Source organism: Scomber scombrus, chromosome 19 (assembly GCF_963691925.1).
Source record: "Scomber scombrus chromosome 19, fScoSco1.1, whole genome shotgun sequence".
NCBI lineage: Eukaryota > Metazoa > Chordata > Actinopteri > Scombriformes > Scombridae > Scomber > Scomber scombrus.
The window spans coordinates 4826801-4851471 of NC_084988.1; the positions used below are offsets into that span (position 1 = coordinate 4826801).

At 38.2% G+C, this 24671-nt stretch overlaps 3 protein-coding genes across 4 annotated transcripts in view; all 3 read left to right on the forward strand.

Moving 5' to 3' along the window:
* Positions 1 to 3267: 3267 nt before the first annotated feature.
* On the forward strand, positions 3268 to 11378 carry mavs (mitochondrial antiviral signaling protein). 2 transcript variants are annotated; one of them, XM_062440200.1, is made up of 6 exons: positions 3268 to 3307; positions 5135 to 5257; positions 6188 to 6368; positions 7970 to 8395; positions 8519 to 8724; positions 9757 to 11378. In XM_062440200.1, the coding sequence occupies exons 2-6, from the start codon at positions 5135 to 5137 to the stop codon at positions 10486 to 10488; spliced, it is 1668 nt and encodes a 555-aa protein (XP_062296184.1). In that variant the 5' UTR covers positions 3268 to 3307; the 3' UTR covers positions 10489 to 11378. The 2 variants fall into 2 exon arrangements, with proteins under 2 accessions (XP_062296184.1, XP_062296183.1); XM_062440199.1 differs by having other exon boundaries at positions 7970 to 8724.
* Positions 11379 to 12826: 1448 nt separating this feature from the next.
* pank2 (pantothenate kinase 2) lies at positions 12827 to 22091 on the forward strand. Its single transcript, XM_062440723.1, has 7 exons — positions 12827 to 13180; positions 13696 to 14048; positions 14892 to 15145; positions 17296 to 17472; positions 17757 to 17880; positions 19190 to 19315; positions 19656 to 22091. Exons 1-7 carry the CDS (start codon positions 12967 to 12969, stop codon positions 19704 to 19706), a joined length of 1299 nt encoding a protein of 432 aa, XP_062296707.1. The 5' UTR covers positions 12827 to 12966; the 3' UTR covers positions 19707 to 22091.
* A 1132-nt stretch (positions 22092 to 23223) lies between these two features.
* loxl3b (lysyl oxidase-like 3b) overlaps positions 23224 to 24671 on the forward strand; it is a 29875-nt gene continuing 28427 nt past the window's right edge. The window contains exon 1 of the mRNA XM_062440497.1: positions 23224 to 23443. The gene's annotated coding sequence lies outside the window, so the exon portion shown is untranslated. The remainder of the gene's footprint in view (positions 23444 to 24671) is intronic.

A 24671-nucleotide genomic window follows, 5' to 3' on the forward strand; every position in this document is an offset into this window, starting at 1 on the left:
TGGAAACATCTTATAATGCAATGCCATACAACAACAACAACAACAACAACAACAACAACAACAACAACAACAGCACAATAATGAGCCACATACATGAGTTGAACTGACACAGTGTGCATCAAGTTAAATCTCATTTAATATTCATTCATTTATTCAACCAGCAAAGGTTTAACAATACTGGAGGAGTGGGAGGTTACAGCATACAAAACAACAACTAAAATGTATTTTTATTTATTAGGTTAGAAGGACAACTCACATTAATAATTCATCTTCATCCCAGCTGGCTCATTTTGAACTTCAGTGCTTTAGTTCTGAAACCAATGAAATTATGATTAAAATTACATGATCCAGACAATAGCAACCAAATGAGCATTCTCAAGATGGTCACAAGCACACAATCACAATCCATGCAGAGCAGCAGGAAATAGCAAATCATCAGTATAATAATACTACGACATTATCCACATGTAACCATGTAAGCAAGGCAAGGCAAGGCAACGAAACGCAACCAATCAACACTGATTATAACCATTTTTGACACATGCAGAGCAACAATAAGCAATACCACATGAATAAAAGATGATCATCATAATACTGTCTTGGTAAAATGTTAAAATCTGCAGCTGCAAGTTAGTAAAAAGATAAATACACTTAATACATGAGCCATGCAGAGTTATAGACACAGCTAGAGATGATTATAGCACACAGTTGTGTTGTTTCCTGCAGGGCAGAAGAGATGCAAAATATAGGCAATATATAATCCTCTTCCTTTTTCTCTCTTCCCTTTGCTTGGACTTCCTGGTCCAGGAACCTGTGGGCGAGACTAGAGAGGACATCAGGAAACTATCAGCACCTGCATAGTTAAGCTGCAGCCTATTTAGGTTGTTATTTAATCTCCAGGCCTCCACCAGCCAGATGGGTTACAGCAGTGGTGTCCAACCCTGCTCCTGGAGAGCTACTGCCCTGCATGTTTTAGGTATTGCCCCACTCTAACACACCTGATTCTAATAGTAAACTCGTTATCAAGCACCTGAAGCTTGATAACGAGTTAATTATTAGAATCAAGTGTTGGAGACCACTGGGTTAGAGTTTTATTGTTTTGTTTTTCACATATCACACCACACATATCCCTCCATAATCCATACAGTGCATCCATTACTTACTTTGCTGACTGACATAATTATAGTTTAAGTTGATAATAAATGTTATTCTAGACACTTTATTCATGTGTGATACCCTTTTTTGTTGTGGACCCCGAGCCGGTTCTTAACAAAATAAATCTGGTTTTTGATGACAGGCAATTCAGGAGTATTCAAGCAGAAAATCAGTGTTATCAGTGTTTCATATGTCATTTACATACTGATATTCAGCAGTGGAAGTGAAAGCAGTATAAATACTCCATCACAAGTAAAAGTTCTGAATTGAAAATGTCACATATAAAAAGTTTGTACTTATTATCAGCAAAATGTACTTAAACAACACAAACACAAAAAATTAGAGTACTATGTGTGAGTGAATGCAGCGAGTGTTATAGTTATTGTATATTATTGTATTATCATGAATGAAGCCTTTCCCTGTTAAATCATACTTAACTACTGTATTTGAGTAAATGTATCAACCATTGCTGATATTATTACATTCGTTTTATTATTATTATATTCATGTGCAGATGTATTTCTGTATTCAGCAGATTTCAGATCTACTAATCCACATTTAATCATGACTAATCTCTGTGCAGCAACTATAAGCAACTGCACTGGCAACATCTATTTATATATTTCATATCTTTACCCTCATACTCATCCATAATTCCTTTCCCATACTTACCAACAGTGCTCTGTTTTTAAAGGGACGGGTTCAACATTTTTCAAGTCTGTCTTAAAACAACAGTAAGGTGCTCAGATGAACACTGAAACAGGTTTGTCTTGCTGTAATCAATCCTCCTGTTCATACTTGACCATAAGAAGATCCTTTCATAATGTGCTTCCAGTGTAAGTGATGGGGGATGAAATCTACCGGCCTGCTTCTGCAATAATGTATTTAAAGGTTTATCTAACGTTAAAATGAAGTTTCCATCAAAATGAGTCAAATCAAGTAGATATCTTTCAAAGTCACAGTCTTTTTAGTGCCAAAGTCCCTCTTTTTATTACTTGCACCACAGCTCAACAAGGAAACATTGTATGAGGAAACACAAAGAGACAATTTGATGCTTAAAAAAGACTGTGTGGCAGATATCCACTTGATATGAGTCACTCAGATCGCTGAAGACTCATAGAAACGTCAGTTTAATAGTCCAAGAAATACAAACCTTGCAATTATAATTTACCTTTATTTTACCAAAGACCATTGAGGAGAAATGCTCATTTACAATGGTGTCGAGAAACAACAACAACAGCAACAGCTGTAGGATAAAACAATAAAACAATAAAATAAAATAAAACATATGATAGGGCTTTTGAACAGCTATAGTGGTGGTAAATCAGATTTTAAGGTCTTTTGCCGATTGTTACATGTGTAAGGTGCATTATAAGAGAAACACATTTTTCCTATTTCAGGTCTGACTAATGGAGTAACGAGCCACAACCAATTCTGTGATTAAGGCCTACCAATATCAAATGACTTCAGGGTTAAAAGTGATGAAATATAGTTTAGTTTAGTTTAGTTCATTTGCACATAAAAGGAAAAGAAAATACATAATACAAAAAAAGTAATACATGCTGATTTGTTGAGATTACAAAAGTAAAACGATGACTAACAAAACAGAAATGTGCAGGAGGAGCCAATAAAACTCATCAGGGCTTGTCAGTGGCCCTCCTATTGTGAAACATACAACCTAAAAATTTAAGAATAAAGACTGGGCCAACTTCACACTCTACTACTACACATTTACAATAGGATAAACTCCATATTTGGCTTATTTGTCATATATATATATATATTTTTTTTTTTTTCATGCATTAATAGCACAGTTTGCCTTCTCTCTTTTTTGTTTTGTTTTTGTATCTCTCTATCCATGTGAACGGATTAGGATCAGGGATTAGAGACAGATGTAAACCACTGGTCAGGCTTCATACTGCTGCCATAGCGAAAGGTCACGTCATAGGGTCAAGATTAAGAACACCCCGCCTCCTCTGCAGCCTGAACTACATTCTAATTGGTGCGCTTTTTGATTGACGCCTCTCTCGTCCAATCAGGATGCATTTTGAGGGTGGGCTACCCCTGAGCAGATGTCTGACAGCTTTTGTCAGAGCAGGAATAGCATTTGAGGGGATAGTCACGAACTGCCGAGTCTCTAAAAACGCGAAAGGTGAGCCCTAGTTTATTTGGCATTACGGTAAATAACCCTTAAATGTGTTTGTAAGCTCATGGAAGTTGTGTTTAATTGACTGTTTAAGCCGGTAGTAGCTCTGCAACACAGGAAACAGTGGTGACATTAGCCTTTGATATGTCGTATTTAGTCATGTAAAGCAACCTTAGCTTGTATGTTGCTCAACTTTTACCTGCTAATATCTGTTAAGTAGCGACATGTGTCTCATTTTAATGCGACTTATCTCAATAATTTACTTGCGTGTATCAATTTATGTCCTTTTTTTAATCTTGCGTGCAAACTTCTTGTTAACCTTCATAGTTCTTTATTGGAAATACAAGCGAGGTTATAGGTTATTAGTAGAAATAAGGTTGTTTGTGTGCTTATGCCAGCGTTTAAATGTACATATATCTACTTTTTTTCACTTCTCGTCGACTCTTGTGAGATTTGTGCGACTTAAATAAAGACCTGAAGAAGGAAGGAGAAGTTAGCTGTGAGATTTTACCATGCATGAGATGTGATCCAGAGTCCTTTAGGAAAGCTAAATATGACACTGACCAGCAAAAGGACTGTAATGACCTGCAAGTTTAGAGGTCATTCAATTGGCTCAGCTGTGCATAATGTGTCCTTGTCATGCACCAAGGAGCTGTGCATATGTGTGTGTGTGTGTGTGTGTGTGTGTGTGTGTGTGTGTGTGTGTGTGTGTGTGTGTGTGTGTCTCTCTCTCACCCACCCACCCACACGCACACACACACACCACCCTCCTTGTCTTGTTAATCTGCAATCACTCATCACGTTACACTTGAGATGCATGCTTCAAGGTAATACACTCTCACATTCAATCTGTCACATTCCTCCAAAAAAGGGCCTGAACACACACACACACACACAGAGCACTATATCTACCTATGTGTGGTAAACTATGGCCTCTGTTCTGGGCTAATGATAAAATGAGGAAAGACTTTGCTCTTTAGTTTGCTACCTCTGACGTTCTTTATTCCATCTTGAGACGCAACTTGCTGCAGCTGACCCGCATTTACTCTAAACTTTAACATGCTGCAGCTGCTTGCTCATTTTCTTTTGACGTAGACGGTGGTGACAGACAGGATATGCTGTGAGAATGTTCCCCCCCGACTGAATCTGACAGCAGATTACTTCGCCCTGACTGTTTAGGTACAAACAAGCTGCAAGGGGTTTAACGTGTATTCAATACAAAAAAAAAAGAGCGGCAAAGTTTTCTATTTGACCCTGAAAAGCTGTAGGAATGTGTGCTTGGAGAGAGAGAGACATTTGAAACTATCATGTGGCACATCTGTGAAGTTCAGATATTAAACTTGAGGTGATTAATCAGTGACTAGCCAGAACCTGCTCACCTTCTTCCTGCTTCACACAGCTGCATATGCAACCTTGAAATCTAGTAGGAGTGTTCTCCTCCCGTGAATAAGAAAAAAAGGGGTTGCGGTTGGCATTTACTGGCAAATTGCATCTTGGAGACACCAAAACCGAAGGGAAATGTTAAGTATTTTCCTGGCATGGTCTTCACTTTCACTTTCTGTTTTACTGAAAGAAGAAATCCCCCTCTCTGTGTCTTTGCCCGTTAGCAAAGATCAGGCTCCATCGTTTCGATTTCTGGGTACTTTCACATCTCACGTGCGGGAAACCGAGATCTGGGTTGCACAAAGAGGAGGAGGAGTGTGTATTAACTATATAAATGCTGTTTTACACAATCATACTGTGTGTGTGGGCGTATCAGGAGTAGAACAACTTTCTACATGTTTGAAGACTTAAATCTCACTCTCCTTTTCTTTTTTTTTTTTCCCACCACAGATGTCGTTCGCCAGTGACAAACTGTACAATGGATACTTGCGGCGAAATATGCCCGCCATTGTGAGCAAGGTGAAAGTGAGAGAGATAATGGTCTATCTGCCTTGCTTGACCGCTCATGACAGGGTACGTTTTTATTTGATACTAGTACTAAGATTGGGTGTCAATGTTGCAATAATACTGGGGATATATAATGTATCGGAGATCATTTTTCTATACTGGTGCCAACACAATATCTGAGTTTTGGTACAGATATAAGAAAAAAAACCTTTTTCTTACTTCTTACCTAAATAAAAATAGCCACAAATTGGCATAATTTTGATTTAAACCTGGAAATAGATCATGAAAGAATAAGTGAACAGATAGTTGATAGTCACTAATGAGGTTTGACACTCACTAATGACACACACTAATATGGACTAATGGAACTTTTAAAGAATTTGGCTATTTATTATACTGTTTTAAACATAAGGCTTGATTACATTTACATTTATGTTTGTTCTGGTGCTGTATCATATCCTGCTTATCATGTATAAAGCCGACCATTGGTCAATTTCTTTTTCCAAAGCCAATAATTTGCTTTCATAACAGATGACCTCATGTTACCTTACCGTAATCACTATAACTACTCTTTATCATGCCTTGATTTCCATTTTATTGCTGCTGCATTGGCAAAAAACACCACGAAAGGACAATAACTTTACTGTGATTAAGGACATGCTGTAATTCCAGGTATAAGCAGGTATAGCAGAGTGCTGTTTGTTAGCAGCAGAGCCCAATAAGTACATTTTGAGGCCAAAATTGATACTGACATTTAGAGTCAAACAATAACTGTGCTGTATAATAACCACATAAGTATTTTTTGGCATGGATCCTTACATTTGGTTTTTCTTTGGCAGGATATCAAGATAATCAACAATAAAGTTTATTATCACTGATGACTGTAACTAATCATTTATAACTAATACATTTTGAACATTAACCCCCTACGCAAGGATTACCTCCACAATCAATTGTTTTATGTGTGTTTTTTTCTCTTGTGCCATCACATTTTAGGAAACTATAGAGGCAAAAAGAGAGAATAGTGGGAATTTTAATGGCATGGTGCTTCTCCTGGAGTGTCTGAAGAGGAGAGAAAACTGGCCGGAGCAATTCATCCAAGCTCTGGAGGCGTGTGAGCAGACAACGATAGCGGCTGAGATCAGAGCAGAATACGACTCTCTGAAAGGCGTTAACAGTAAGTACACAGTGCTATTTCCTAAATCTGTATAAAATAGTGTAAGGATCAAATGCAAGAGATGGGAATAGTTCAGTCATTTTCATTTTTGTTTATTTTCAAGTGTGTATACAGCCTGAAGATTATGTGCTAGCCCCTGGTTAGGCCTCTCATTTGTTATCGTTACATCCGAGTCACAGCTAAGCGTTTGTTTTTCTGTCAAATTAATACCTGCTGATCTTTGATAAACCCAGAAGGACGTTAAACAACACTTACAGCTGTTCTCAAGGAATATCCAGAATCCTCAAAGTTTCTTTAAAACCATCTGAATGAAAAAAATATTGTCTGCTGCAAATTAGAGGAAACGTTTTAATCCGTTTACCAAACTGCGACTTTGTTTCTTAATAAAAATAAAAAAAGATGACATGTTATTGCTCAATCTGTATGAAGTGAGCATTTTACTGTCGGTTATATATTGATGTTACTTTAAATTAGTTTGTATTTCCATTAGAAAATAACACTTTAATGTTCTTGTATATAACAAGCAGGGGACATGTCTTGCTACCTGCATGAAAAAAAGACTTGGTAGAAAGGGTTCAAATATTGATCATATCTTTTTATCCATATAGTTAGAAGAGTTGTTGAGGATAAATTCAAAACAGCAAAAGTGTCGTTAAACAAACTTCTGGGTTCATCAAAGATAGCCACGGGTTTATTTTTCAGAAAATGGATGCTGAGCTATGCTGGTATACATTATAAATACATGAGCTGGGGGCTGTAAGGTTTCCTGTGAGATATTAAAGGAATATTAGTTGACACTTGACTTACATTTATAGTAAAACACCCGCTCAGCCTTCCTAAAATGCTGAACAGGTGCATCTCTTCACAGTGTTGGTTGGGTGTTTCTGCCCGTGTCTGTTTGTGGCCAAACATTTGTACTGTGTAAAAAAAAGGTTCCATATTGACATTATTATGTAATTGGTGTACTTGGTTGAGTGTGTTGATTTTGGCACACTGTATTTGGCAATCACTTGGAAACTAAATATTTGTTTTTAAAAATGTAAATATTTTAGTGACTATTTTTGCTTCAGTCTTGAACACAGCTTTGTTAGTATGAATATACTGTACAGTTAAAGCAAAACAGTCTCTCCCTGCTTTCTGACCATGAGAGATAACTTACAGCTGTGCAGAGTTGAAAGAAAGCTGAGTGGGAGTGTGGTTTGGTTTCCCTCTTCACCGAAATGACCAGACAAGTGAGCATGAAGTCCAGAATCCTAGACTTCTCAATTGTCAGGGAAGGAGATTTACTGCATTGATACACTTTTGGATTTGTGTTTCATACACAAGTCATACTATATACTAAGGTGTGTTACTAGAGGTAGAAGGTGGTCACACACACACACACACACATTTTACAAATAAGATAGCACAGAGAAACAAGTCATCACAGCAAATACTAATAGTCTTCGTTAAGGTAGGATTTCACACACAAATATGGTGTTTTTATATTCCTTTGTGTGCTCTATCAAAGGAGTGACTGTGTATTTTCAGGGTTAGCTGCAGGTGTTAGTCATCTGCCTTCAAAACACATTTAAATAACAACATTGTTTGCTTTGCCCTAGATACCAACCCCAGCCCTTCTCCACCAAATGTCGTCAGGGCACACGTCCACCCAGCACCATCTGCCAGTGGACCATCCGCTGCAGGAAGTGATGGCGACAGTCAGGCTGCTGTTGCTCCGCCAGCTGAAGCAGCAGCTCCACCGGAGCCACCTGCCCAGGCTGAACCGAGTCTGGAAACCCCTGCGCAGCCACAAGCACCCCAGAGTCCAGCAGCCCAAGTTCCCAAGGCTGCTCCCCAGCCTGAGCCTGTCCCCGAGCCTCCACAGTCCACTGAAGCTGCAGTGGCACCCGCTCCATCAACACCTCCTCCTTCACCCGACACCGACCACCGTCAAGCAGCTGCACCGCCGTCACCCGAGAGGGAGCTGGAAACTCACCAGGAGCCAGAGGAGAACTCTGAATCAGACATCCAGGATGTTTCTGATGGTAAGGTTGTGATTCCTGATCAAATGAGCTCAGAAAACAGCAAGGTTTCAGTCAAGTCTGTGGTGACTCCTGAACCTTCCCATACTGTTGAAACATGTGAAACAGATGCTCCATCCCATCCAGATCCTCTCCAGACTACATCGACCAACGCTGTCAGGCCACCACAGAGCCCCTCTCCGACTCGAGTAAACTCAGATGCGACCGATGGATCTTCTTACCCCACACTGACCCCAGAGAAGCCTCCAGTCCAGGACACCATGCCTCCTGTGGTCACAGCACCTACTACTGTCCTGCAGCCTGAAGAAGTGTCTGAACCTCCTACTACACAGGTAAAAACTAAAATAAAGTTTCATTTATGAATTTTTATACATGTCCCAGAATAATCTATATATTCAAAACACTAAAAAGCATTCTGATGTATTTTTGCCATCTAACTGGTATGTCCCTCCTCTGTTGTGGGGTTTTTCTACCATAAAACTAGTTGCTTACAGTGAGTTAGGCAGGATATATAGTTTTGCTACAACTTAGCTGAAATGTGACTCCAAAAAAATATAAGTACACATCAGGGCCTATGACAGCTACAGACTCAGTAATAGCCAACTTCACTACAAACCTCTTGCTCACCGCTTCATATCACAGTGAATGAATTAAGGTCAACTCTGCAATGCCCAGCAGTAGTCTTCAAAGTTACTGTATTGGGATGTAACTCCGGTTATTGCTCTAAGTCAATGTTCCACTATTGAAAGAATGTAATGGAGTTAAGCCAGTGTGTTCCCGCTTGGTCATGCACCTCACAGAATATTTTGTTACTGTGGGTAATATAATTATAGCAGGAGACGGCTTGATCACACACAAAACATGGTGGTTGACCTATAAACAGGAGAAATCGAAAGCTGTGCTGTATGTATTTATGGCGGGACTCCAGTTAACCCTCATGTCAAGTATAAATCCAACTTTAATGTAACTATGGGAACTAGAAACTACACTACAAAATGGTCCCAAACAAGAAAGGAACATTAATGATTCCTTTTTTCATTTATAGCACTAAAATGATTCATGGTTGATTTTTTTTCCCTTTAACTCAAGTAATATATAACATGTCACACAACCCTACAATCATTACTATCTTTATGAAGCTTATAATATTCGTTTTTTATTGAACACTATTGGAGAGAAGTTGAAGCAACCCCATAGTAACTTTTGAGGTTATAGTTAGAAGCAGTGTTGTATTACACTTCAGTACACTAAAGGTGTCTCTTATCCAGCCACATTCACCTCCATAAGAGGGGGGACTTTAGCAATCTATACTGGCTTCTTTTGTCAAAAATAAACTCATCATATGATGTTAATTTTACCCGCAGGTTATTCAAAGCAGCCCACAGAGAGAAACTACAGCTACAATCTCCAACCTGCCTGGTGCTGCTGGGATCGACGCCTCTCTCCATGATGAAAACTCTGTGTGTCTGAGCAAGCCTGGCCAACTTATGAGCATCCACCCCCAAAATCATGCCAGTCCTACCATCGCTGCAACCAGCTCCCCAGTGGAGCCCTTCTCAGGCGATAGTCAGCGTCTGCAATTCAGCGAACCTGCCCCGGACACTGTGACCTCTGCCCACGTTCCTGCATGCTCTGCTGTCAACACCGTGGAAGCAGTCTCTGCGCTGCCATGCGAGGAGAACGGCATCGCTCTGGACCACAACGAACCAGAGGAAAACCAGTACGACTCTCCCTGCCAGAGCTTGGACATGCAGGATGTGCAGGTGAACGTGGTGCATGTGGCCGAGGAGCCGTCTATCCTTAACCTAGACGGCCAGAGCTCAACACCACAAATCAACGGTCAAGCAGCCAAAGAGATCAACTCCGCACCACTAACCACCACTGCTTTTACTGTATCGAGTTTAAACAGCCCTTCCAGTGAAAACTACCACCCCTCTGCACCTGTGTCAGCTGATACTGCACCAGAGCACAAGACACTGCAGGATCCAGAGGAGAAGAAGGCCCCTTGCGCCCTGCCAGCTAATACAAAGTACATTCTGACCGCTGCAGGAGTGGGCGCCTGTGCACTGCTGATGGCGTGGAAGTTTAAGAATTAAAAAGGATTTAATACCTTTTAAAGGAAGAGAAGATTAGGCTTTAAAGCTTTTGAAAGAGGATCTTAAAGGTATGGTGCCTTATTGTAGTCACTGGACTGGGATGGCGTGAGCCAGCTGTTTAATTATTACCCACAGTAATAGCAGACTTACCAGAGCTTTGGTTATGTCATTAATTACAAGTGTGTAGTTAAGTTGGACTATGTTTTATCATTTTAATGTTGAATGAAAAAAAAACCCTCCCATTTTATTCTAGTTATTTGGGAACTTTGTGGAACTGGGTTGAGATCTCAGGTCATCTGTGCACTCGCTGCAAATATGTGTAAAGGTGCTCTGAGGCTGTATGTTAATGAAAGAAATGTTGTATGTTCACTTGTCTGGTAAGCACTTTCTAGATAAGGTTGTTGGCTGTCATGCATTGAGAATTAGTATATCAGGGTCCTGGATTTTACTAGAATGTGGTGGGAAAAGTACCCGTGTCACTGTCATTTTTCTTTTCCTGTGGATAGTTGGAAGTAGGACTGTAAATCACGGCTAGTGCACTGTATGTATTTATTTGTACATATATATACACTTTATTTTATCTTAATTATGTATTTTGAGAAAACATAGGTCTGTCAGAAACATTCCAAAGCCCTCCTGGTGTTTTAAACCAAATATTCAACAAGAACCAGTCAGCTAATAATTTGATTTCATATTTTGCTAATTTATCTGGTTTATAGTCTAGACTAGTGTTTCCCAGACATTTTAAAAACCCTGTCATCTCTTGAAAGTGATTTTTCCTTTCATGTCACAAAATGAAAATGTAATGAAATATTGTTGAAGATGTACAATAAAAACTTTGGGAACAGCTGGTCTAGACAGCCCAACTGCTTACTGGCTATCACCTGGTATATATGTTTGAAAAGTTGTTTTTTTTTTTTCATAGGTTTTCTTCTCCAGCAAATAGTATGTATGAATGTATCATGTGCGCTGTTAGGTGAGAGATTTTATTGTAAATAGGCAATAGACAAAATGTCTGGAGAAAAATAAGATTAATTTAAAGTGTTTTGCACATTGCTGGTGATATTTGAGCTGCAGAGATGCTTCGTAGAAGAAATGTATCATACACATATAAATTGTAAGCCCAATCTCAGTTTGATCTCAATTTGTATGCACAGTCTCTAGTTATGCACTTGGCAATCAGATCAATAAACCTGAAATGATTAAAAAAAGTTAAACTCTATGCATGTTAAATACACTATACATAATAACATATTAAAGCACTTTATGTAGTATTGTGTATAATTTCTGTAATATACACACTATTTATAATAAAATACTATACAGTTAAATATATACTGTACACACATACACACAAACCCACACACACACACACACATATATATATATATATATGTATATATATATATACATATATATATACATATATATATACATATATATGTATATATATATATGTATATATATATGTATATATATATGTATATATATATGTATATATATATATGTATGTATATATATATATATATATGTATATATATATATATATATGTATATATATATATATATATATATATATATATATATATATGTATATATATATATATATATATATATATATATATATATATGTGTACAATGCCAGTCAGAGGTTTGGATGCACCTTACCACCTTTCTCTGTTTTTACTAGTTTCTATATTGTAGAGCAATAATGAAGACATCACAACTATGAACACATGGAATTATGCAGTAAACAAAAAAGCGTTAAACCAAAATATTTTTCATATTTTAGATTCCTCAAAATAGCCACTGTTTGCCTATATCTATTGGCAATATCTTAACCATCTTCGTTTATGTAGTCATTCGTTTACATAGTTGCGATGTCTTCATTATTGTTAAACATGTAGAAACTAGTAAAATAAACAAAAAAAATGAATGAGTAGGTGTGTCCAAACTTTTGACTGGTACTGTGTACATAAATGGAAAAGATACAGTGACACAGCTGCATAACAATATAATTATAACAATTTAATGATATAGTATTTTGAGATACAGTAAATTACTTATACTGTATCTTTATTATGTATGACTTTAGTGTACTTTTCTCGGTTTTTTGGGGTTTTATATATTGCTGCTTGTTTCTTTTTTGCTATTCATACATATATTATATTTTTATGTTAGAAAAATGTGACGTCAGCCTCCTTTTAGAAGATGTTTACCAAGTGGCAGACTCCCATTCTGATTGGTTGTAACAGCATTCAATCACCTGCTAGCCCCGCCCACCTCTATCTGACAGGGAGTATAAAATCAAACGTCCAGTTTCCAGCCGTTAGTGACAACACAGCTACTTAGCTGGGTAATTAGCTGGCCCGTTGAGCGTTGGACTTCATTATCCATATAATTCATTGACATTTACTGGTTTTATTTATCACAAACTGCAGCATAAATGTTGTAAAAAATAATAATATTGTCATTTCAATGGCGTTTAATGGCCACCAACGCGACGATGAAACCACCGACGAAGACGAAACGCCCACGAAGCATCCGCGCTCTGCCAAAGAGATGCCCGGTTGTTTCAGAAGCGACCCCAACAATGAGGCAGCAGCGGCCGCCGAGCGAACCACATTCGACCGCCGAACCTCCAACTCAACGGCAAGGACTCGGAGCGACTCGGTGAAGAAAACAAGGCCGCGTAAGGTGTTCTCGTTGCTAGGCTTGTGTGTGTGTGTGGGGTTTAGTGTATTTACTGGGAATGGAGCCACACAAATCAAAAGGCGTTCCCCCCACAAAAGACAAGCAGTGAAAATACAGAATTTTAAAAAGAAAAAGGAAGCAATGGTGCACATAAATCCTTCTAGATAAATTTATAATGGCATAATAATGTACTGGGGTGATGCAAAACTGAAGTAAAATCATTTTAACGGTGGTATTGCATGGTAATATTGGTGAGCTGTGGCGGCAGTAAATAGTCAGGACCTGTTTTGCAACAAGATGGCGTTCGTGGTACACACTGTACTGCTTCTGTGGATGAAGCTGCTTCCCTTTATGTTGACCAACACTACCCTATATGTCCTCACTGTCACTAAGCATCCAAATACTGCCATTAATGACAATAATAATCATGCACTGCAATGTAATAAATTATTTTTTTGTGCAAGATGTTGGATGATGAACATTTTTTTGCATATATTGTTTCATATACTGCAGCATTTCCCTGGTTTGGGATGGACATAGGAGGCACTCTGGTGAAGCTGGTGTACTTCGAACCCAAAGACATCACAGCCGAGGAGGAGCAGGAAGAGGTGGAGAACCTTAAGAGCATCCGGCGCTACCTGACCTCTAACACCGCTTATGGCAAAACAGGCATCAGGGACGTGCACCTGGAGCTGCAGGACCTGACGCTGTGCGGCAGGACGGGCAACCTGCACTTCATTCGCTTCCCAACGCATGACCTTCCGGCCTTCCTGCAGATGGGCCGCAACAAGCACTTCTCCAGCCTCCATACCACCCTCTGTGCCACTGGAGGGGGGGCGTACAAGTTTGAGTCTGATTTCCGCACGGTGGGTCCGGGCGGTCGCACTCCCTTTTGTCCGCTTTCACACTCTGGATAGTGAATACAGACAGGAAGGAAAGGAGGGAGAGAGATGTGAAGTCCTAACACATTTGAAGCGTCTTTTGGGAACGCGTGTAATCACATCATAACAGCCCTATTGTGTAGAAATCCACACTTTGAAGATGTAGCAGCACTGTCTGTAGATATCAAGACAAAGAAGGACACTGCTTTTTGATTTCTTAGGTTTAAAAACATACTTGTGTAATAATAAAGAAATCTAATCAGATTAATTTTCGTAGTACATCCTAATGGATAACATCAAAGCATCAGTAAATGTAATTGTTCAAACAGTCTACAGGCAACATAAACCAGAAGATGCATGCATATATACACATTTTTTAAATACCTTAATAGCGCCATCGTATTCTGGTGGAAATACAACTCCTAAAATACAAAATACTTTAAAAATTAAAATAATATTAAAAATGTTTTATTTAGGTGCAAATTAGATAACTAGTAACATCAAAGTAAATAAAAAGAATAATTTTCACGTCTCATTTTCCACTCCTGCCTGTTTAAGGGTTATGGGGTGTACACTTGCAAAAGGAAAAGCTGATTGTCAAAATTTCCATCATAAAAAGATGCAGTTTTAATTATTTAGGGGTTGTTTTTTTAAATTTATATTTAAACGCACTCCTGTTGAATTGTAAAGAAGGTTCCTGTTTTCTTACTCCCTGCTTCTCCCTCCTCCCCTTGTTTCCTGCTTCTGTGCTCGACAGACCACACCCCCCTCCCTCCTGACTGATGTTATCCATGTTTTCTTCTTTTTTTTTTCTCTTAACAAATAAAGATGGCCGACCTGCAGCTTCACAAGCTCGACGAGTTGGACTGTTTGATCCGAGGGGTGTTGTACATCGACTCGGTGGTGTCCAGCGGCCCCTCGGAGTGCTACTACTTTGAAAACCCCACGGACCCAGACCGCTGCGTTCAGAGGCCCTACACACTGGAGAACCCTTATCCCCTGCTGCTGGTCAACATAGGGTCCGGGGTCAGCATCCTGGCCGTCTACTCTGAGAACAACTACAAACGAGTCACAGGGACAAGGTAATGATCCATGAGAGAAACTTCCTGTGCTCTGGCCATGATGGCTGGTGGGCTTTAAATAGGTTGAACTCAATAGCAAAGTATCACCATTAACCAAATTCATTAAATATTTATGTATTGTACATTTTCCTAATTAAGATTGGATTTAGATTGTGATTAGGGTTATTTATATATAGCAGTGAGGCTGCAGATAGCAACCCACTGAATACCCGTCCCCCTCCCCCTTTAAGCATGCAGGAGAATCTACATTAGCCACAAAACGTGAAAAACGTGAACAGCCCTCTTCAAAGCCAGTGTGTCGTTTGTCCGTTCTGGGCTATTGTAGAAACACGGCGGTGCAAAGTGGTGGACTCAGTGATAGAGGACCCGCTCTCTATTTAGATATAAAAGGCTCGTTCTTAGGTAATTCTCATTTTCAGGTGATTATACACTAATTAAAACACACTTATGAATATTATATTCCATTCCTGCCAGTTGATCCTCCTAAATCTTTACACACTGGTCCTTTTAAAATCCTGATATATGTAGTGTCAGTAGTGGTGACCTCACATATAGTAAATTGTGGTCCTAACATCGCCGTCAAAGACTCAGACCTCTGCCCTGACTGTAAAACTCACAGATACTCGTGAGACATAATGTATATGAAGAAAGTGCTGTTTGACATGTCACGTGTTTTTACCAAATGTTACTGCTTGTAACGTAGAGGAAAGTAAAGAGGACATTTCATGATCATTTAGATTATTATTTTACACGTATACAAATAATATAGATAATAATAAATGATACAAATTATATACATATAAGCAACATAAGATGTGATGGAGAAGTGCAAAAAAACCCTCAGGCGGGCTTATTCTAGACACTCTCCAGTATGAGGGTTACATTAATCAAAGAAAAAAGAGAAAACTACAATTATTATTATTAAACGGAACGTCAAAAGGGAGATTAAGACTTCACAAGAGATACAGATAACGGATTTCTATATATGCTGTACAACTGCACGAAGAAAACTAAAAGTAGGATTAGTGGGTTGTTACAAAGATAGTCCGTAAGACATCATAAAAAGACGTTCACACATGAGACAAAACATTTATTTCAATGAGTCAGTTCTACATCTGACACCAATAACAGATTAAAGATCTGAGACCAGATAATAATCTGAGTGAGTGAAACATGTATACGTTCTTTGTCAAGTGCAACATAATGCATTTAAATCTTCATATAAGATAAGATATTCCTTTATTACTCCCACGATGGGGAAATTTGCATTATTACAGTAGCAAAGTGGACAGTAAAAACAGAATAGCGTCAATAAAAAGAATAAGAACAATTAATAATTACAAAAGCAATAAAAAAAAATAAAAGTAGTAAAAAATATAATAAAATATATGCCTAATTTGTATGCCTTGAATGCCATTTTAACAGTTTTATATTTGACTTCAGCATTCAGAAGTCATATCATTTTGTCATTTCGTACACATTTTTTGTCTGTTAAAGTGATTCAGGGTTTTGCAGGAGGGTGCCGGCTGTCGGTGACGTCTGCCCTCTGTGTCTCCCTCTGTATCTCCCTCTGTGTCTCCCTCGTGCCTCGGTGTGAAAAGTCACAGCATTTTTTTAAGCGGCCATTCAGACATTTTTTTATTTATTTTTTTCACCAACCATTTCCTCTTGAGACGAAGCAGACATTTTTTTTCTATTGATACTTTTTTTGGGTTCAGTTGAATCCAGTTAGTTTAACAGGACATTTTTGGCTGTCCCTCCTCCTCCTCCTCCTCCTCCTCCTACACTCTCCACTGGTTTGTTTTCACGGGTGGTTTCTCTGTCTGGCGGCTTTGAAAGGGGATTCATGAATGCTTAGATTTCATTCAACACAATGGCCCTCTGTCATTTGTTCTGAGGAAGAAACACAAGATGGGTGTATTTGAATAGAGAGGCTGAGGAATTTGTGCATAAACTTTGATTTTTTTTTTTTTCTTTTACTCCTTGGCAGACATTTCTTTATGACTTTTTTTAATTTTAGACTCTTAAATGAGACTTTTCTATCGCTGCCAAACCAAGCCAAGCAAGGCAGAAAATACTCCAGGCCAATTTCTGACTGTATTTTTAATTTTCTTGAATGTTAAACTGTCTTTTTTTTTTTGTGTTCGCAGCCTCGGTGGTGGGACCTTCCTGGGCCTTTGCTGCCTGCTGACCGGCTGCTCCTCTTTCGAGGAGGCCCTACAAATGGCTTCAGAAGGGGAGAGCACCCGTGTGGACAAGCTGGTTCGGGACATCTACGGAGGAGACTACGAGAGGTTTGGACTTCCAGGCTGGGCTGTGGCCTCAAGGTGTGCGATTTATAACAACTTTATTTTAAAACTGTGGGTCACGAGCCTGTTTGTCCAATCTAAACAGAGTCCGCTTTAACGATCCAGGAAAGTGCTACATTTACCCTGTTTCCCATTCCAGAGTTAAAATAAGAAACCTTCGATTTATATTTCTGTTCATAGTATATTTCTTTTTAAAGTTTAGAGCTTCAATTTGGTCTGAATTCTGGTTGTTTTTGATGTGAACTATTGCTGAATTTTAAGAGCATTCTCCTTCAGTGTCAATGTGTTTTCTGATTTCTTAGTTTTGGCAACATGATGTCCAAAGATAAGAGGGAGTCAGTGTCCAAAGAGGACCTGGCCAGAGCAACACTGGTCACCATCACTAATAACATCGGCTCCATCACCCGAATGTGCGCTCTCAACGAGGTTAGTAAGAGGAGGAAGAGAGATCATACAAACACACCGTATTTGCTGAAGAGTATTTTTATTGGCATCTGTGTTTTCTCTGAAAAAAGAAATCCAAATATTTATGTTTTACTTGGTAATTAAGGTTTTTGTCAGTGAACTGCAGAAGCCAAAACAGCTGATAAAGACACAAAGTCCTAATCTGAATCTCTGAAGTGGGAGAAAATATGCAACTAATTAATTTAGATAATAACTGATAATGTTTTATTTGCATTGCGATAATGAGAGTTTTGATAAATATAATAATTAAGTGGGTTAAAGGAAAATAATAGAACAGCTAGAACAGTCTGGTAAGTTCAGAAGATGACAGCATTTTACTGTAAAGCAGCTTTTAAAACCAGGAAAAGATGACACTCGATAACTAAGACGATATCTAGTCTCATATCAGGATATCGATTATGATACTGATATATTGCCCAGCCTTAGTTTATATCAAGGTTACAATTATCTTATCAGGTCAGCTGTTTTGTCATAAAATGATTTGAAAAAAGACAGAGATAAAATGAACCAGTCCAGATAAAATGAACCCCCCCTCTCCCTCCTCCATCGTACCTGCAGCTTGTTTCCTCTTTGCGTTCAGCCTCTTTACGGTGCTGCCTTGTGGCGTCTTGATCAAGCAGCATTGTACAGGGCTATGAAGGCGTAGAGGAGGTAAACTACGTTCCTCCATTCATGTTTCACTGCCCAAAAACAGGAAGTGTTCATCCCAAAAACAAAACAAAAATCTATTAAATGATGAATATGATGATTTGATTCAGCAGTTACAATAACACATTGGAAATACACAACCTTTGTTAGTAGTCAGGTTAATTTATTTAGTGATAGAATGAGCTTTAAAACATGTTTTATCAAGAAGTGATAAATTGAATAAAAAGCAACCAATTAACCAATTATATGTATCTTTAATTACTGACTTTTAGAAATTGATACGTAGCATCTAGAAAAAAAAGATTTGAGACATTCACAATAAAACTGATGAAAGGGGTCAGTACAGATTTATCCAGATAAAATGTTGACATGTTCACTTCAGTATAGATTGCAGTCTTAAAAATGTTTCTTTTTGTGCACATGACAGAAAAAAATAGAAGAAAGTAGCAAAGATAACTTAGTGGGTTTGTGTTTACTGTGTGCTTTTTAACACAACTAGCTGAGCTTTATGGTAATAACAGTATCATCTGTTTAATCCCCAGATGGTCGGTATTATCATTTGTGTTATACTGTGCTGAGATAAATTGACTTTATTCTCTTATTTATCTCTTTATCCGCTAAGAACATTGAGAGAGTGGTGTTTGTGGGCAACTTCCTGAGAGTGAACACCCTCTCTATGAAGCTGCTGGCCTACGCTATGGACTACTGGTCCAAAGGTCAACTCAAAGCCCTCTTCCTACGGCACGAGGTGAGTAACGCTACCACTCAGTCTCCACAGAGACCAAAAATATAGTTTCATACCTCAATGATCCAATCCAATCCAATCCTACTTTACCTGTAAAGCACCAACCAAAGTGGTGTATAGAAGAATAAATAAAACGCATAACAGCTCACACGAAGCATTAAATAAATTAAAACTCATAAAACGTGAGCAGCATACAATAAAAACAAATAAATAAAGTTGGCGTCTTACAAGGTGTCAAAGATCAAGGAGAAGAGATTTAAAAACGGACCTGTCTAATGTGCAGACGCAGATCATTCCTCAATGATTACTAACTTAAACTATGTTCTTGTTTTGTGTTTTTCAGGGTTACTTTGGAGCAGTCGGAGCCCTCCTTGAGCTCCTGCATCCTTCTTAATCCGTCCAACTTCACCCAAAGAAGCACTTGTCAATCTGCTGCAAAGACCATTCGCACTTTAGACCGCTAAGAGTCATTTCCACAGTAGGACTTTTTACGCTCGGCCACCTGCCAGTTACTGCGAAATTTCGGTTGCGGCCGGCAAACTGTCACACACAACATTTGGAGGTCCTAATTATTATGCTCTCAAGCAATCAAGTTGATTTGTAAAATGGTGAAAGTGGCTTCTGAATTTTTGACACACACCAGCTGTTGTGGTCAGTGGTTGAAAACCGGTTTCCTGCTCGTACCAAAAGTCCTACGCAGAAGCCATCGTCTGCAGGACTTAGTAGAAACGAGTCGAGCCGTGTCTAAAACGTTTCTCAAGGAAATTCACCACGGTTGCCTGAAATACTGAAGATAGAAAAAGTACTTTGAACGTACCCGTCGTCATAGTTTTGACTTGTAGACTGCACTTAGCCCTCAGTGGTCGTGGTCCAAATATTGGAAAGTTGTTTTTTTTTTTACATGGTTAATTTACTTTACTTAGGTACCAGATGGATGGGAGTGAGTTTTTAAATTGAATGATACTGTTAATGATTCAGTATGTACCTCGGTTCTGGGGTCATGATTCAGGAACAGTAGAAAAAGAAAGAAAGATAAACAACATGGCGACTTATTGGATGTAAATGTTACTGAAACAGGTCAGTTTTTAGTTTTACTACAGATGAAAAGGAAAACAACCTCTCTGTCTCTGCATGGCGTCCGGACACCTGCAGCTTTATGTTGATTTATAGTCTTAAGTGTCTATAAAGTAGTTGAATCCAGCTCCAGCAGCTACAACAGTTACATGCACCAGAGGGACCAAACCTGCTATCATACATACATGAGCATGCTAATCCTTAGTGGTGCACTGCTAAAAACTTGCCCTCTAGAGTTATTGTTCCACACCTCCAGAGTTAGAGCATTACTGAAGTATTTTATCAGTAACTGTTTGAGTCACGGAGCGAACCGAGCATCCTGTTATTCAACAGTTCTGCACGAATACACGTACTGTTACAGCCCTACTATGAGTGTTTACATTTCTGGTGCTAGAAAGTAAATATTTTAACAAAAGCATGAGCGAGTGACGAGAGAGCACAGACAATGAATTTAAATCTATTGCAAATTTCTATACTTTTATGACATAAGAAATAAGCCAAAAATGCATCAACGCAACATCTCCAAAGGCAAAAATCACCTCTTTGAAATCCAGAAAACGATTCTTAACCCAAAGATATTGAGTTTACCATCAAATACAACAAATCGTCTCATTTGAGGGACTGGAACCAAGAAATTTAACACAAAACTACCAAAGATTGTAGCTGATAATTTTCTGTATTAACTCTGTCTGGTGCTCCCATCCACCTGCTACTCCTGGTAAGTTAAAACAAGACATTAAGAAACATTTACCACTGCTTCTTCTTTGTTTGTTTACTATTATATTTGAGCCATTATCGTCATTGTCACTACTTTAAACAGTTGATGCAAAAATACAAACAAGCAAGTTTTCAACACTGGATTTTTATTTAAACTCAATCTCTCATCATCACAGTTACATCAGTCTTAATGCTTTAAAGGAGAAATGAATTGTTACTTATGGAGACTGTGGATTGTTTCTGCCTCTGTAAAGGACATAATGTACTGTTACAGTCGTTATTTCACTTCAGATGTTCATATTTGTGAAGTTTTAATAACCAAACTTTTCTCCTGAGCTGTATCTAGGAAATCGGTACAATCAGTGTCGCCCCAGTGAGCCCCAAACATCTGCCCCGCTGAAAATATTCATGAATGTGTAAAAGTTAGGGCTGAATTTCTCCCAAAAATTAAAGGTCAGTGGTACGTTCAAGTGTGTCGAATGTAGTGAACTGTCTGTGTTTTTAATTTAATGTTCGTCTCGGTCGGTCAGTCTTAAAGCTTTTGTTTTTTTCTGAGACATTTAGTCAAGTAGAAACCTTGTGTCTCTGATGTGTCACGAGGGTTGTGATTGGTCCCATTATTTCATTTTAATGCACATCCGTCCCATTTACATGTTTGTTTTCAGTACCTATCAAATGGCATCACAGGGACCATGTAAACTTATCTTAAAGAGATGATATTTGACTCCCAAAATTCAGTGGACACAGTTTTTTTTAAAGCTGTCAGCTACCAGATGAAGTATCTACGAGTTCAGGAGTTGATTTTAACTGAAGTGCCTGTCGTGTTTTCTTTGTATAAAATACAATAAGTAACGTTTTCAGTAATGTGATTTTAAAATGAGACACTGATTGGTTGCTTGTACATTGCAAAGAAAACTTTGTTCTCTCTTATTTTCTTTTTTTTGTAACTGTCATTTCTTACTGAAGTTTCCTGATTAAACGCGAATATTTCATAACTTTCTGAGTACATGTGGCCTTTTTTTATGGGGGGGGGGGGGGGGGGGTTAAAGATTTATTTTAAAATTTGGGGTATTGAAGGAAAAAGAGCTAAACTAAATAGAAAATGAAATGTATTATAGATACATAACAACTATGAAAGATGTGAAAAGTATGAAATCAAATCATCTCTACTCTCAGTATTTAGACACCTGGCTATTAAACTTGTAGGTTTGATAAAGATTGTTTTCTTCCTCAAACTAATTGCACCATGTTGTTTGTAGTTATGATTTTTTGTCTTTTTATTCATATGAATAATTATATTGTGTCATTTTAATCTCCCTAAAAGAATAAAATGAATTATAACTATAAAATAGAATTACATAATTAGGACCTCTTGATTAATGATTTTCAAGTTTAGATTTTTGTATATTCAACTTGAAGTAGTTTGGAGGTTGATTATGTTTTAGTGTTCCTGTTATTTTGTCCACCTTATACACCTTTCTGTAGCATTGTTTGGCTCAGTGGTTTCACATCATAAGACGGACACAAATTAGACCACAGACCCCCATCATGATCAGATTTTTGCTGATGTTTAATTGGTGACTAAAAAAAACTCACGCTTTCTGTCATTGTGTTACTCAGGAAGGAGTTATAGTGAAAATCAATTACTCCCCTTCTTGCTGGTGACCCCTGGAGCCCCCTCGAGGACCCCTGGGGGTCCCGGGACCCCACTTTGAGAACCCCTGGTCTAGGGGGATGATTATTTGTGTAAGGTCAGTTAAAACTCACTGAAGTCACTTCTGAGTGTGGCTGAACTTAGCAGCTTGTCAGTATGACATTTGACATTTAATCAAATTTAAACTCAAAATATTTTTACAGAAAACTAATTTTCACTTTTTTTTCGGTTGTAAATGTTTTGCGGCCACGTCGGATGCTCCGGCAAGCACGTAGTCTGCGTGTGAAATGAATTAAAACTCACGTTTTTTGGCGTTATGCAAGCGGACAACCTGTAACAGATCCATCCATGAAAGAGTTAGTGTGTCTTTCCAGGGAATAAATCCAGCCCACTTCAGCCTGCAGCCTCCTCCTCCTCCTCACTGAGGCTGCACAGCTGGCAATTCACAGACTGTAGGGCTGAAAGAAGGAGTGAGCTGCTGGGTGGACCACTGTGCCGCAAACTGGACCCCTGTTTAATGGAGGAGATGAATTAGCTCAAGCTGTTTGGACTATTTATTAATCTTTTGTCTTTAGAGGTTCAGTTTATGAACTTCTGGATAACCAAACATTTAAAAAAAAAAACACACCTCCCCCCTTTTTTCTCCACTGGAACCGTTATAACCTCCTCATAGTGGGAAATACAAGGTAAGACTCATACTGTGGTAATTATTTGAGTTTTTATGGATAGTAATAAAAAAGAAATGCAGGGAGGGATTGTGCTTAAACTGCAAAATGTATATTTACAAAGTAATTTCACTGTGGTTCAACGTTAAAACCTAATTTGTATCAGAAAAGCAGAAAACTAGAGATAATTATAGTGTGACTGTTAAAAACACGCTTCAGAGTACTTTATATGCACACTATGATAACTTTATTAGGCAGCACTGTGCTGTAAAGTGGCTTTTTCAGACTAAATCAGCTTTCATCTGCAGCAGTTTATCCAGACTGCTGAAACAGACTTTCACTTTTCGGATACTGAATCTTGCAGATTTTTAAAAAAAATGTGAAGAATGTTGAAACAGGAAACAGAAGCCAAATAATGTCTCGGAAAAGAAGAGTATGCAGTGTTTTCAAAGGAATCCCTGTTGCCATATCTACAGTGGTGGAAAATACACTCACTTCTGTACTTAAGTACTGTTTGGAGGTACTTAAGTATTTCCATTTGATTCTACTCCACTGCATTTTAGAGGGAAATGTTGTACTTTTTACTCCACTACCTGTATTTTACATCTACAGTTACTTTTCAGATCAAGATTTTACATTGAAAATATGATAAGCTTGTAAAATATACGGCTTTGTTAAAGCTTAAACCAACAGCAGTATTTAGTTGTTGTCCTTTGTCACATTTCAGATGTCTATGAGCTGTTAGCTGTTTCACCAAAAACACATTTCCCCTCCAAACCTCAAATGGTCTGAATGTAGTAACAGCTTAAAGCCCAAAGTGGTCAATGAATACTCTTAAAAGACAGAATACTTCATCCTTTAATAATCTCACAGCCCTTCAGACTTATTTTATGTTCTTATGAGGGGACTCAACCTTTAGATTTTGAAACCACTCGACTAAATTAACTGTATAAAGTTATTAAGACACTCGTTACAACAGTAAAATGTTGCTTATGCACTGATGCATCAGTATTAATAATGTAATATTATCAGAGGGGTTGTTTTTCTGCAGAACATGAACTTTTAATTCTGATACTTTTTGCTGAAAATACTTAAACTGGATTATGAATATAAATCTATAAGTACTTAAGTACAGGACAAGAACCATCATCATTTGTTAAATTGGCGCCACTTGCTAATAAGACATGCTTCCTAAAAGTTACTACTGACTATAATAAGAACAACATTTGGTTTGCCAGGTTGTGAAAAG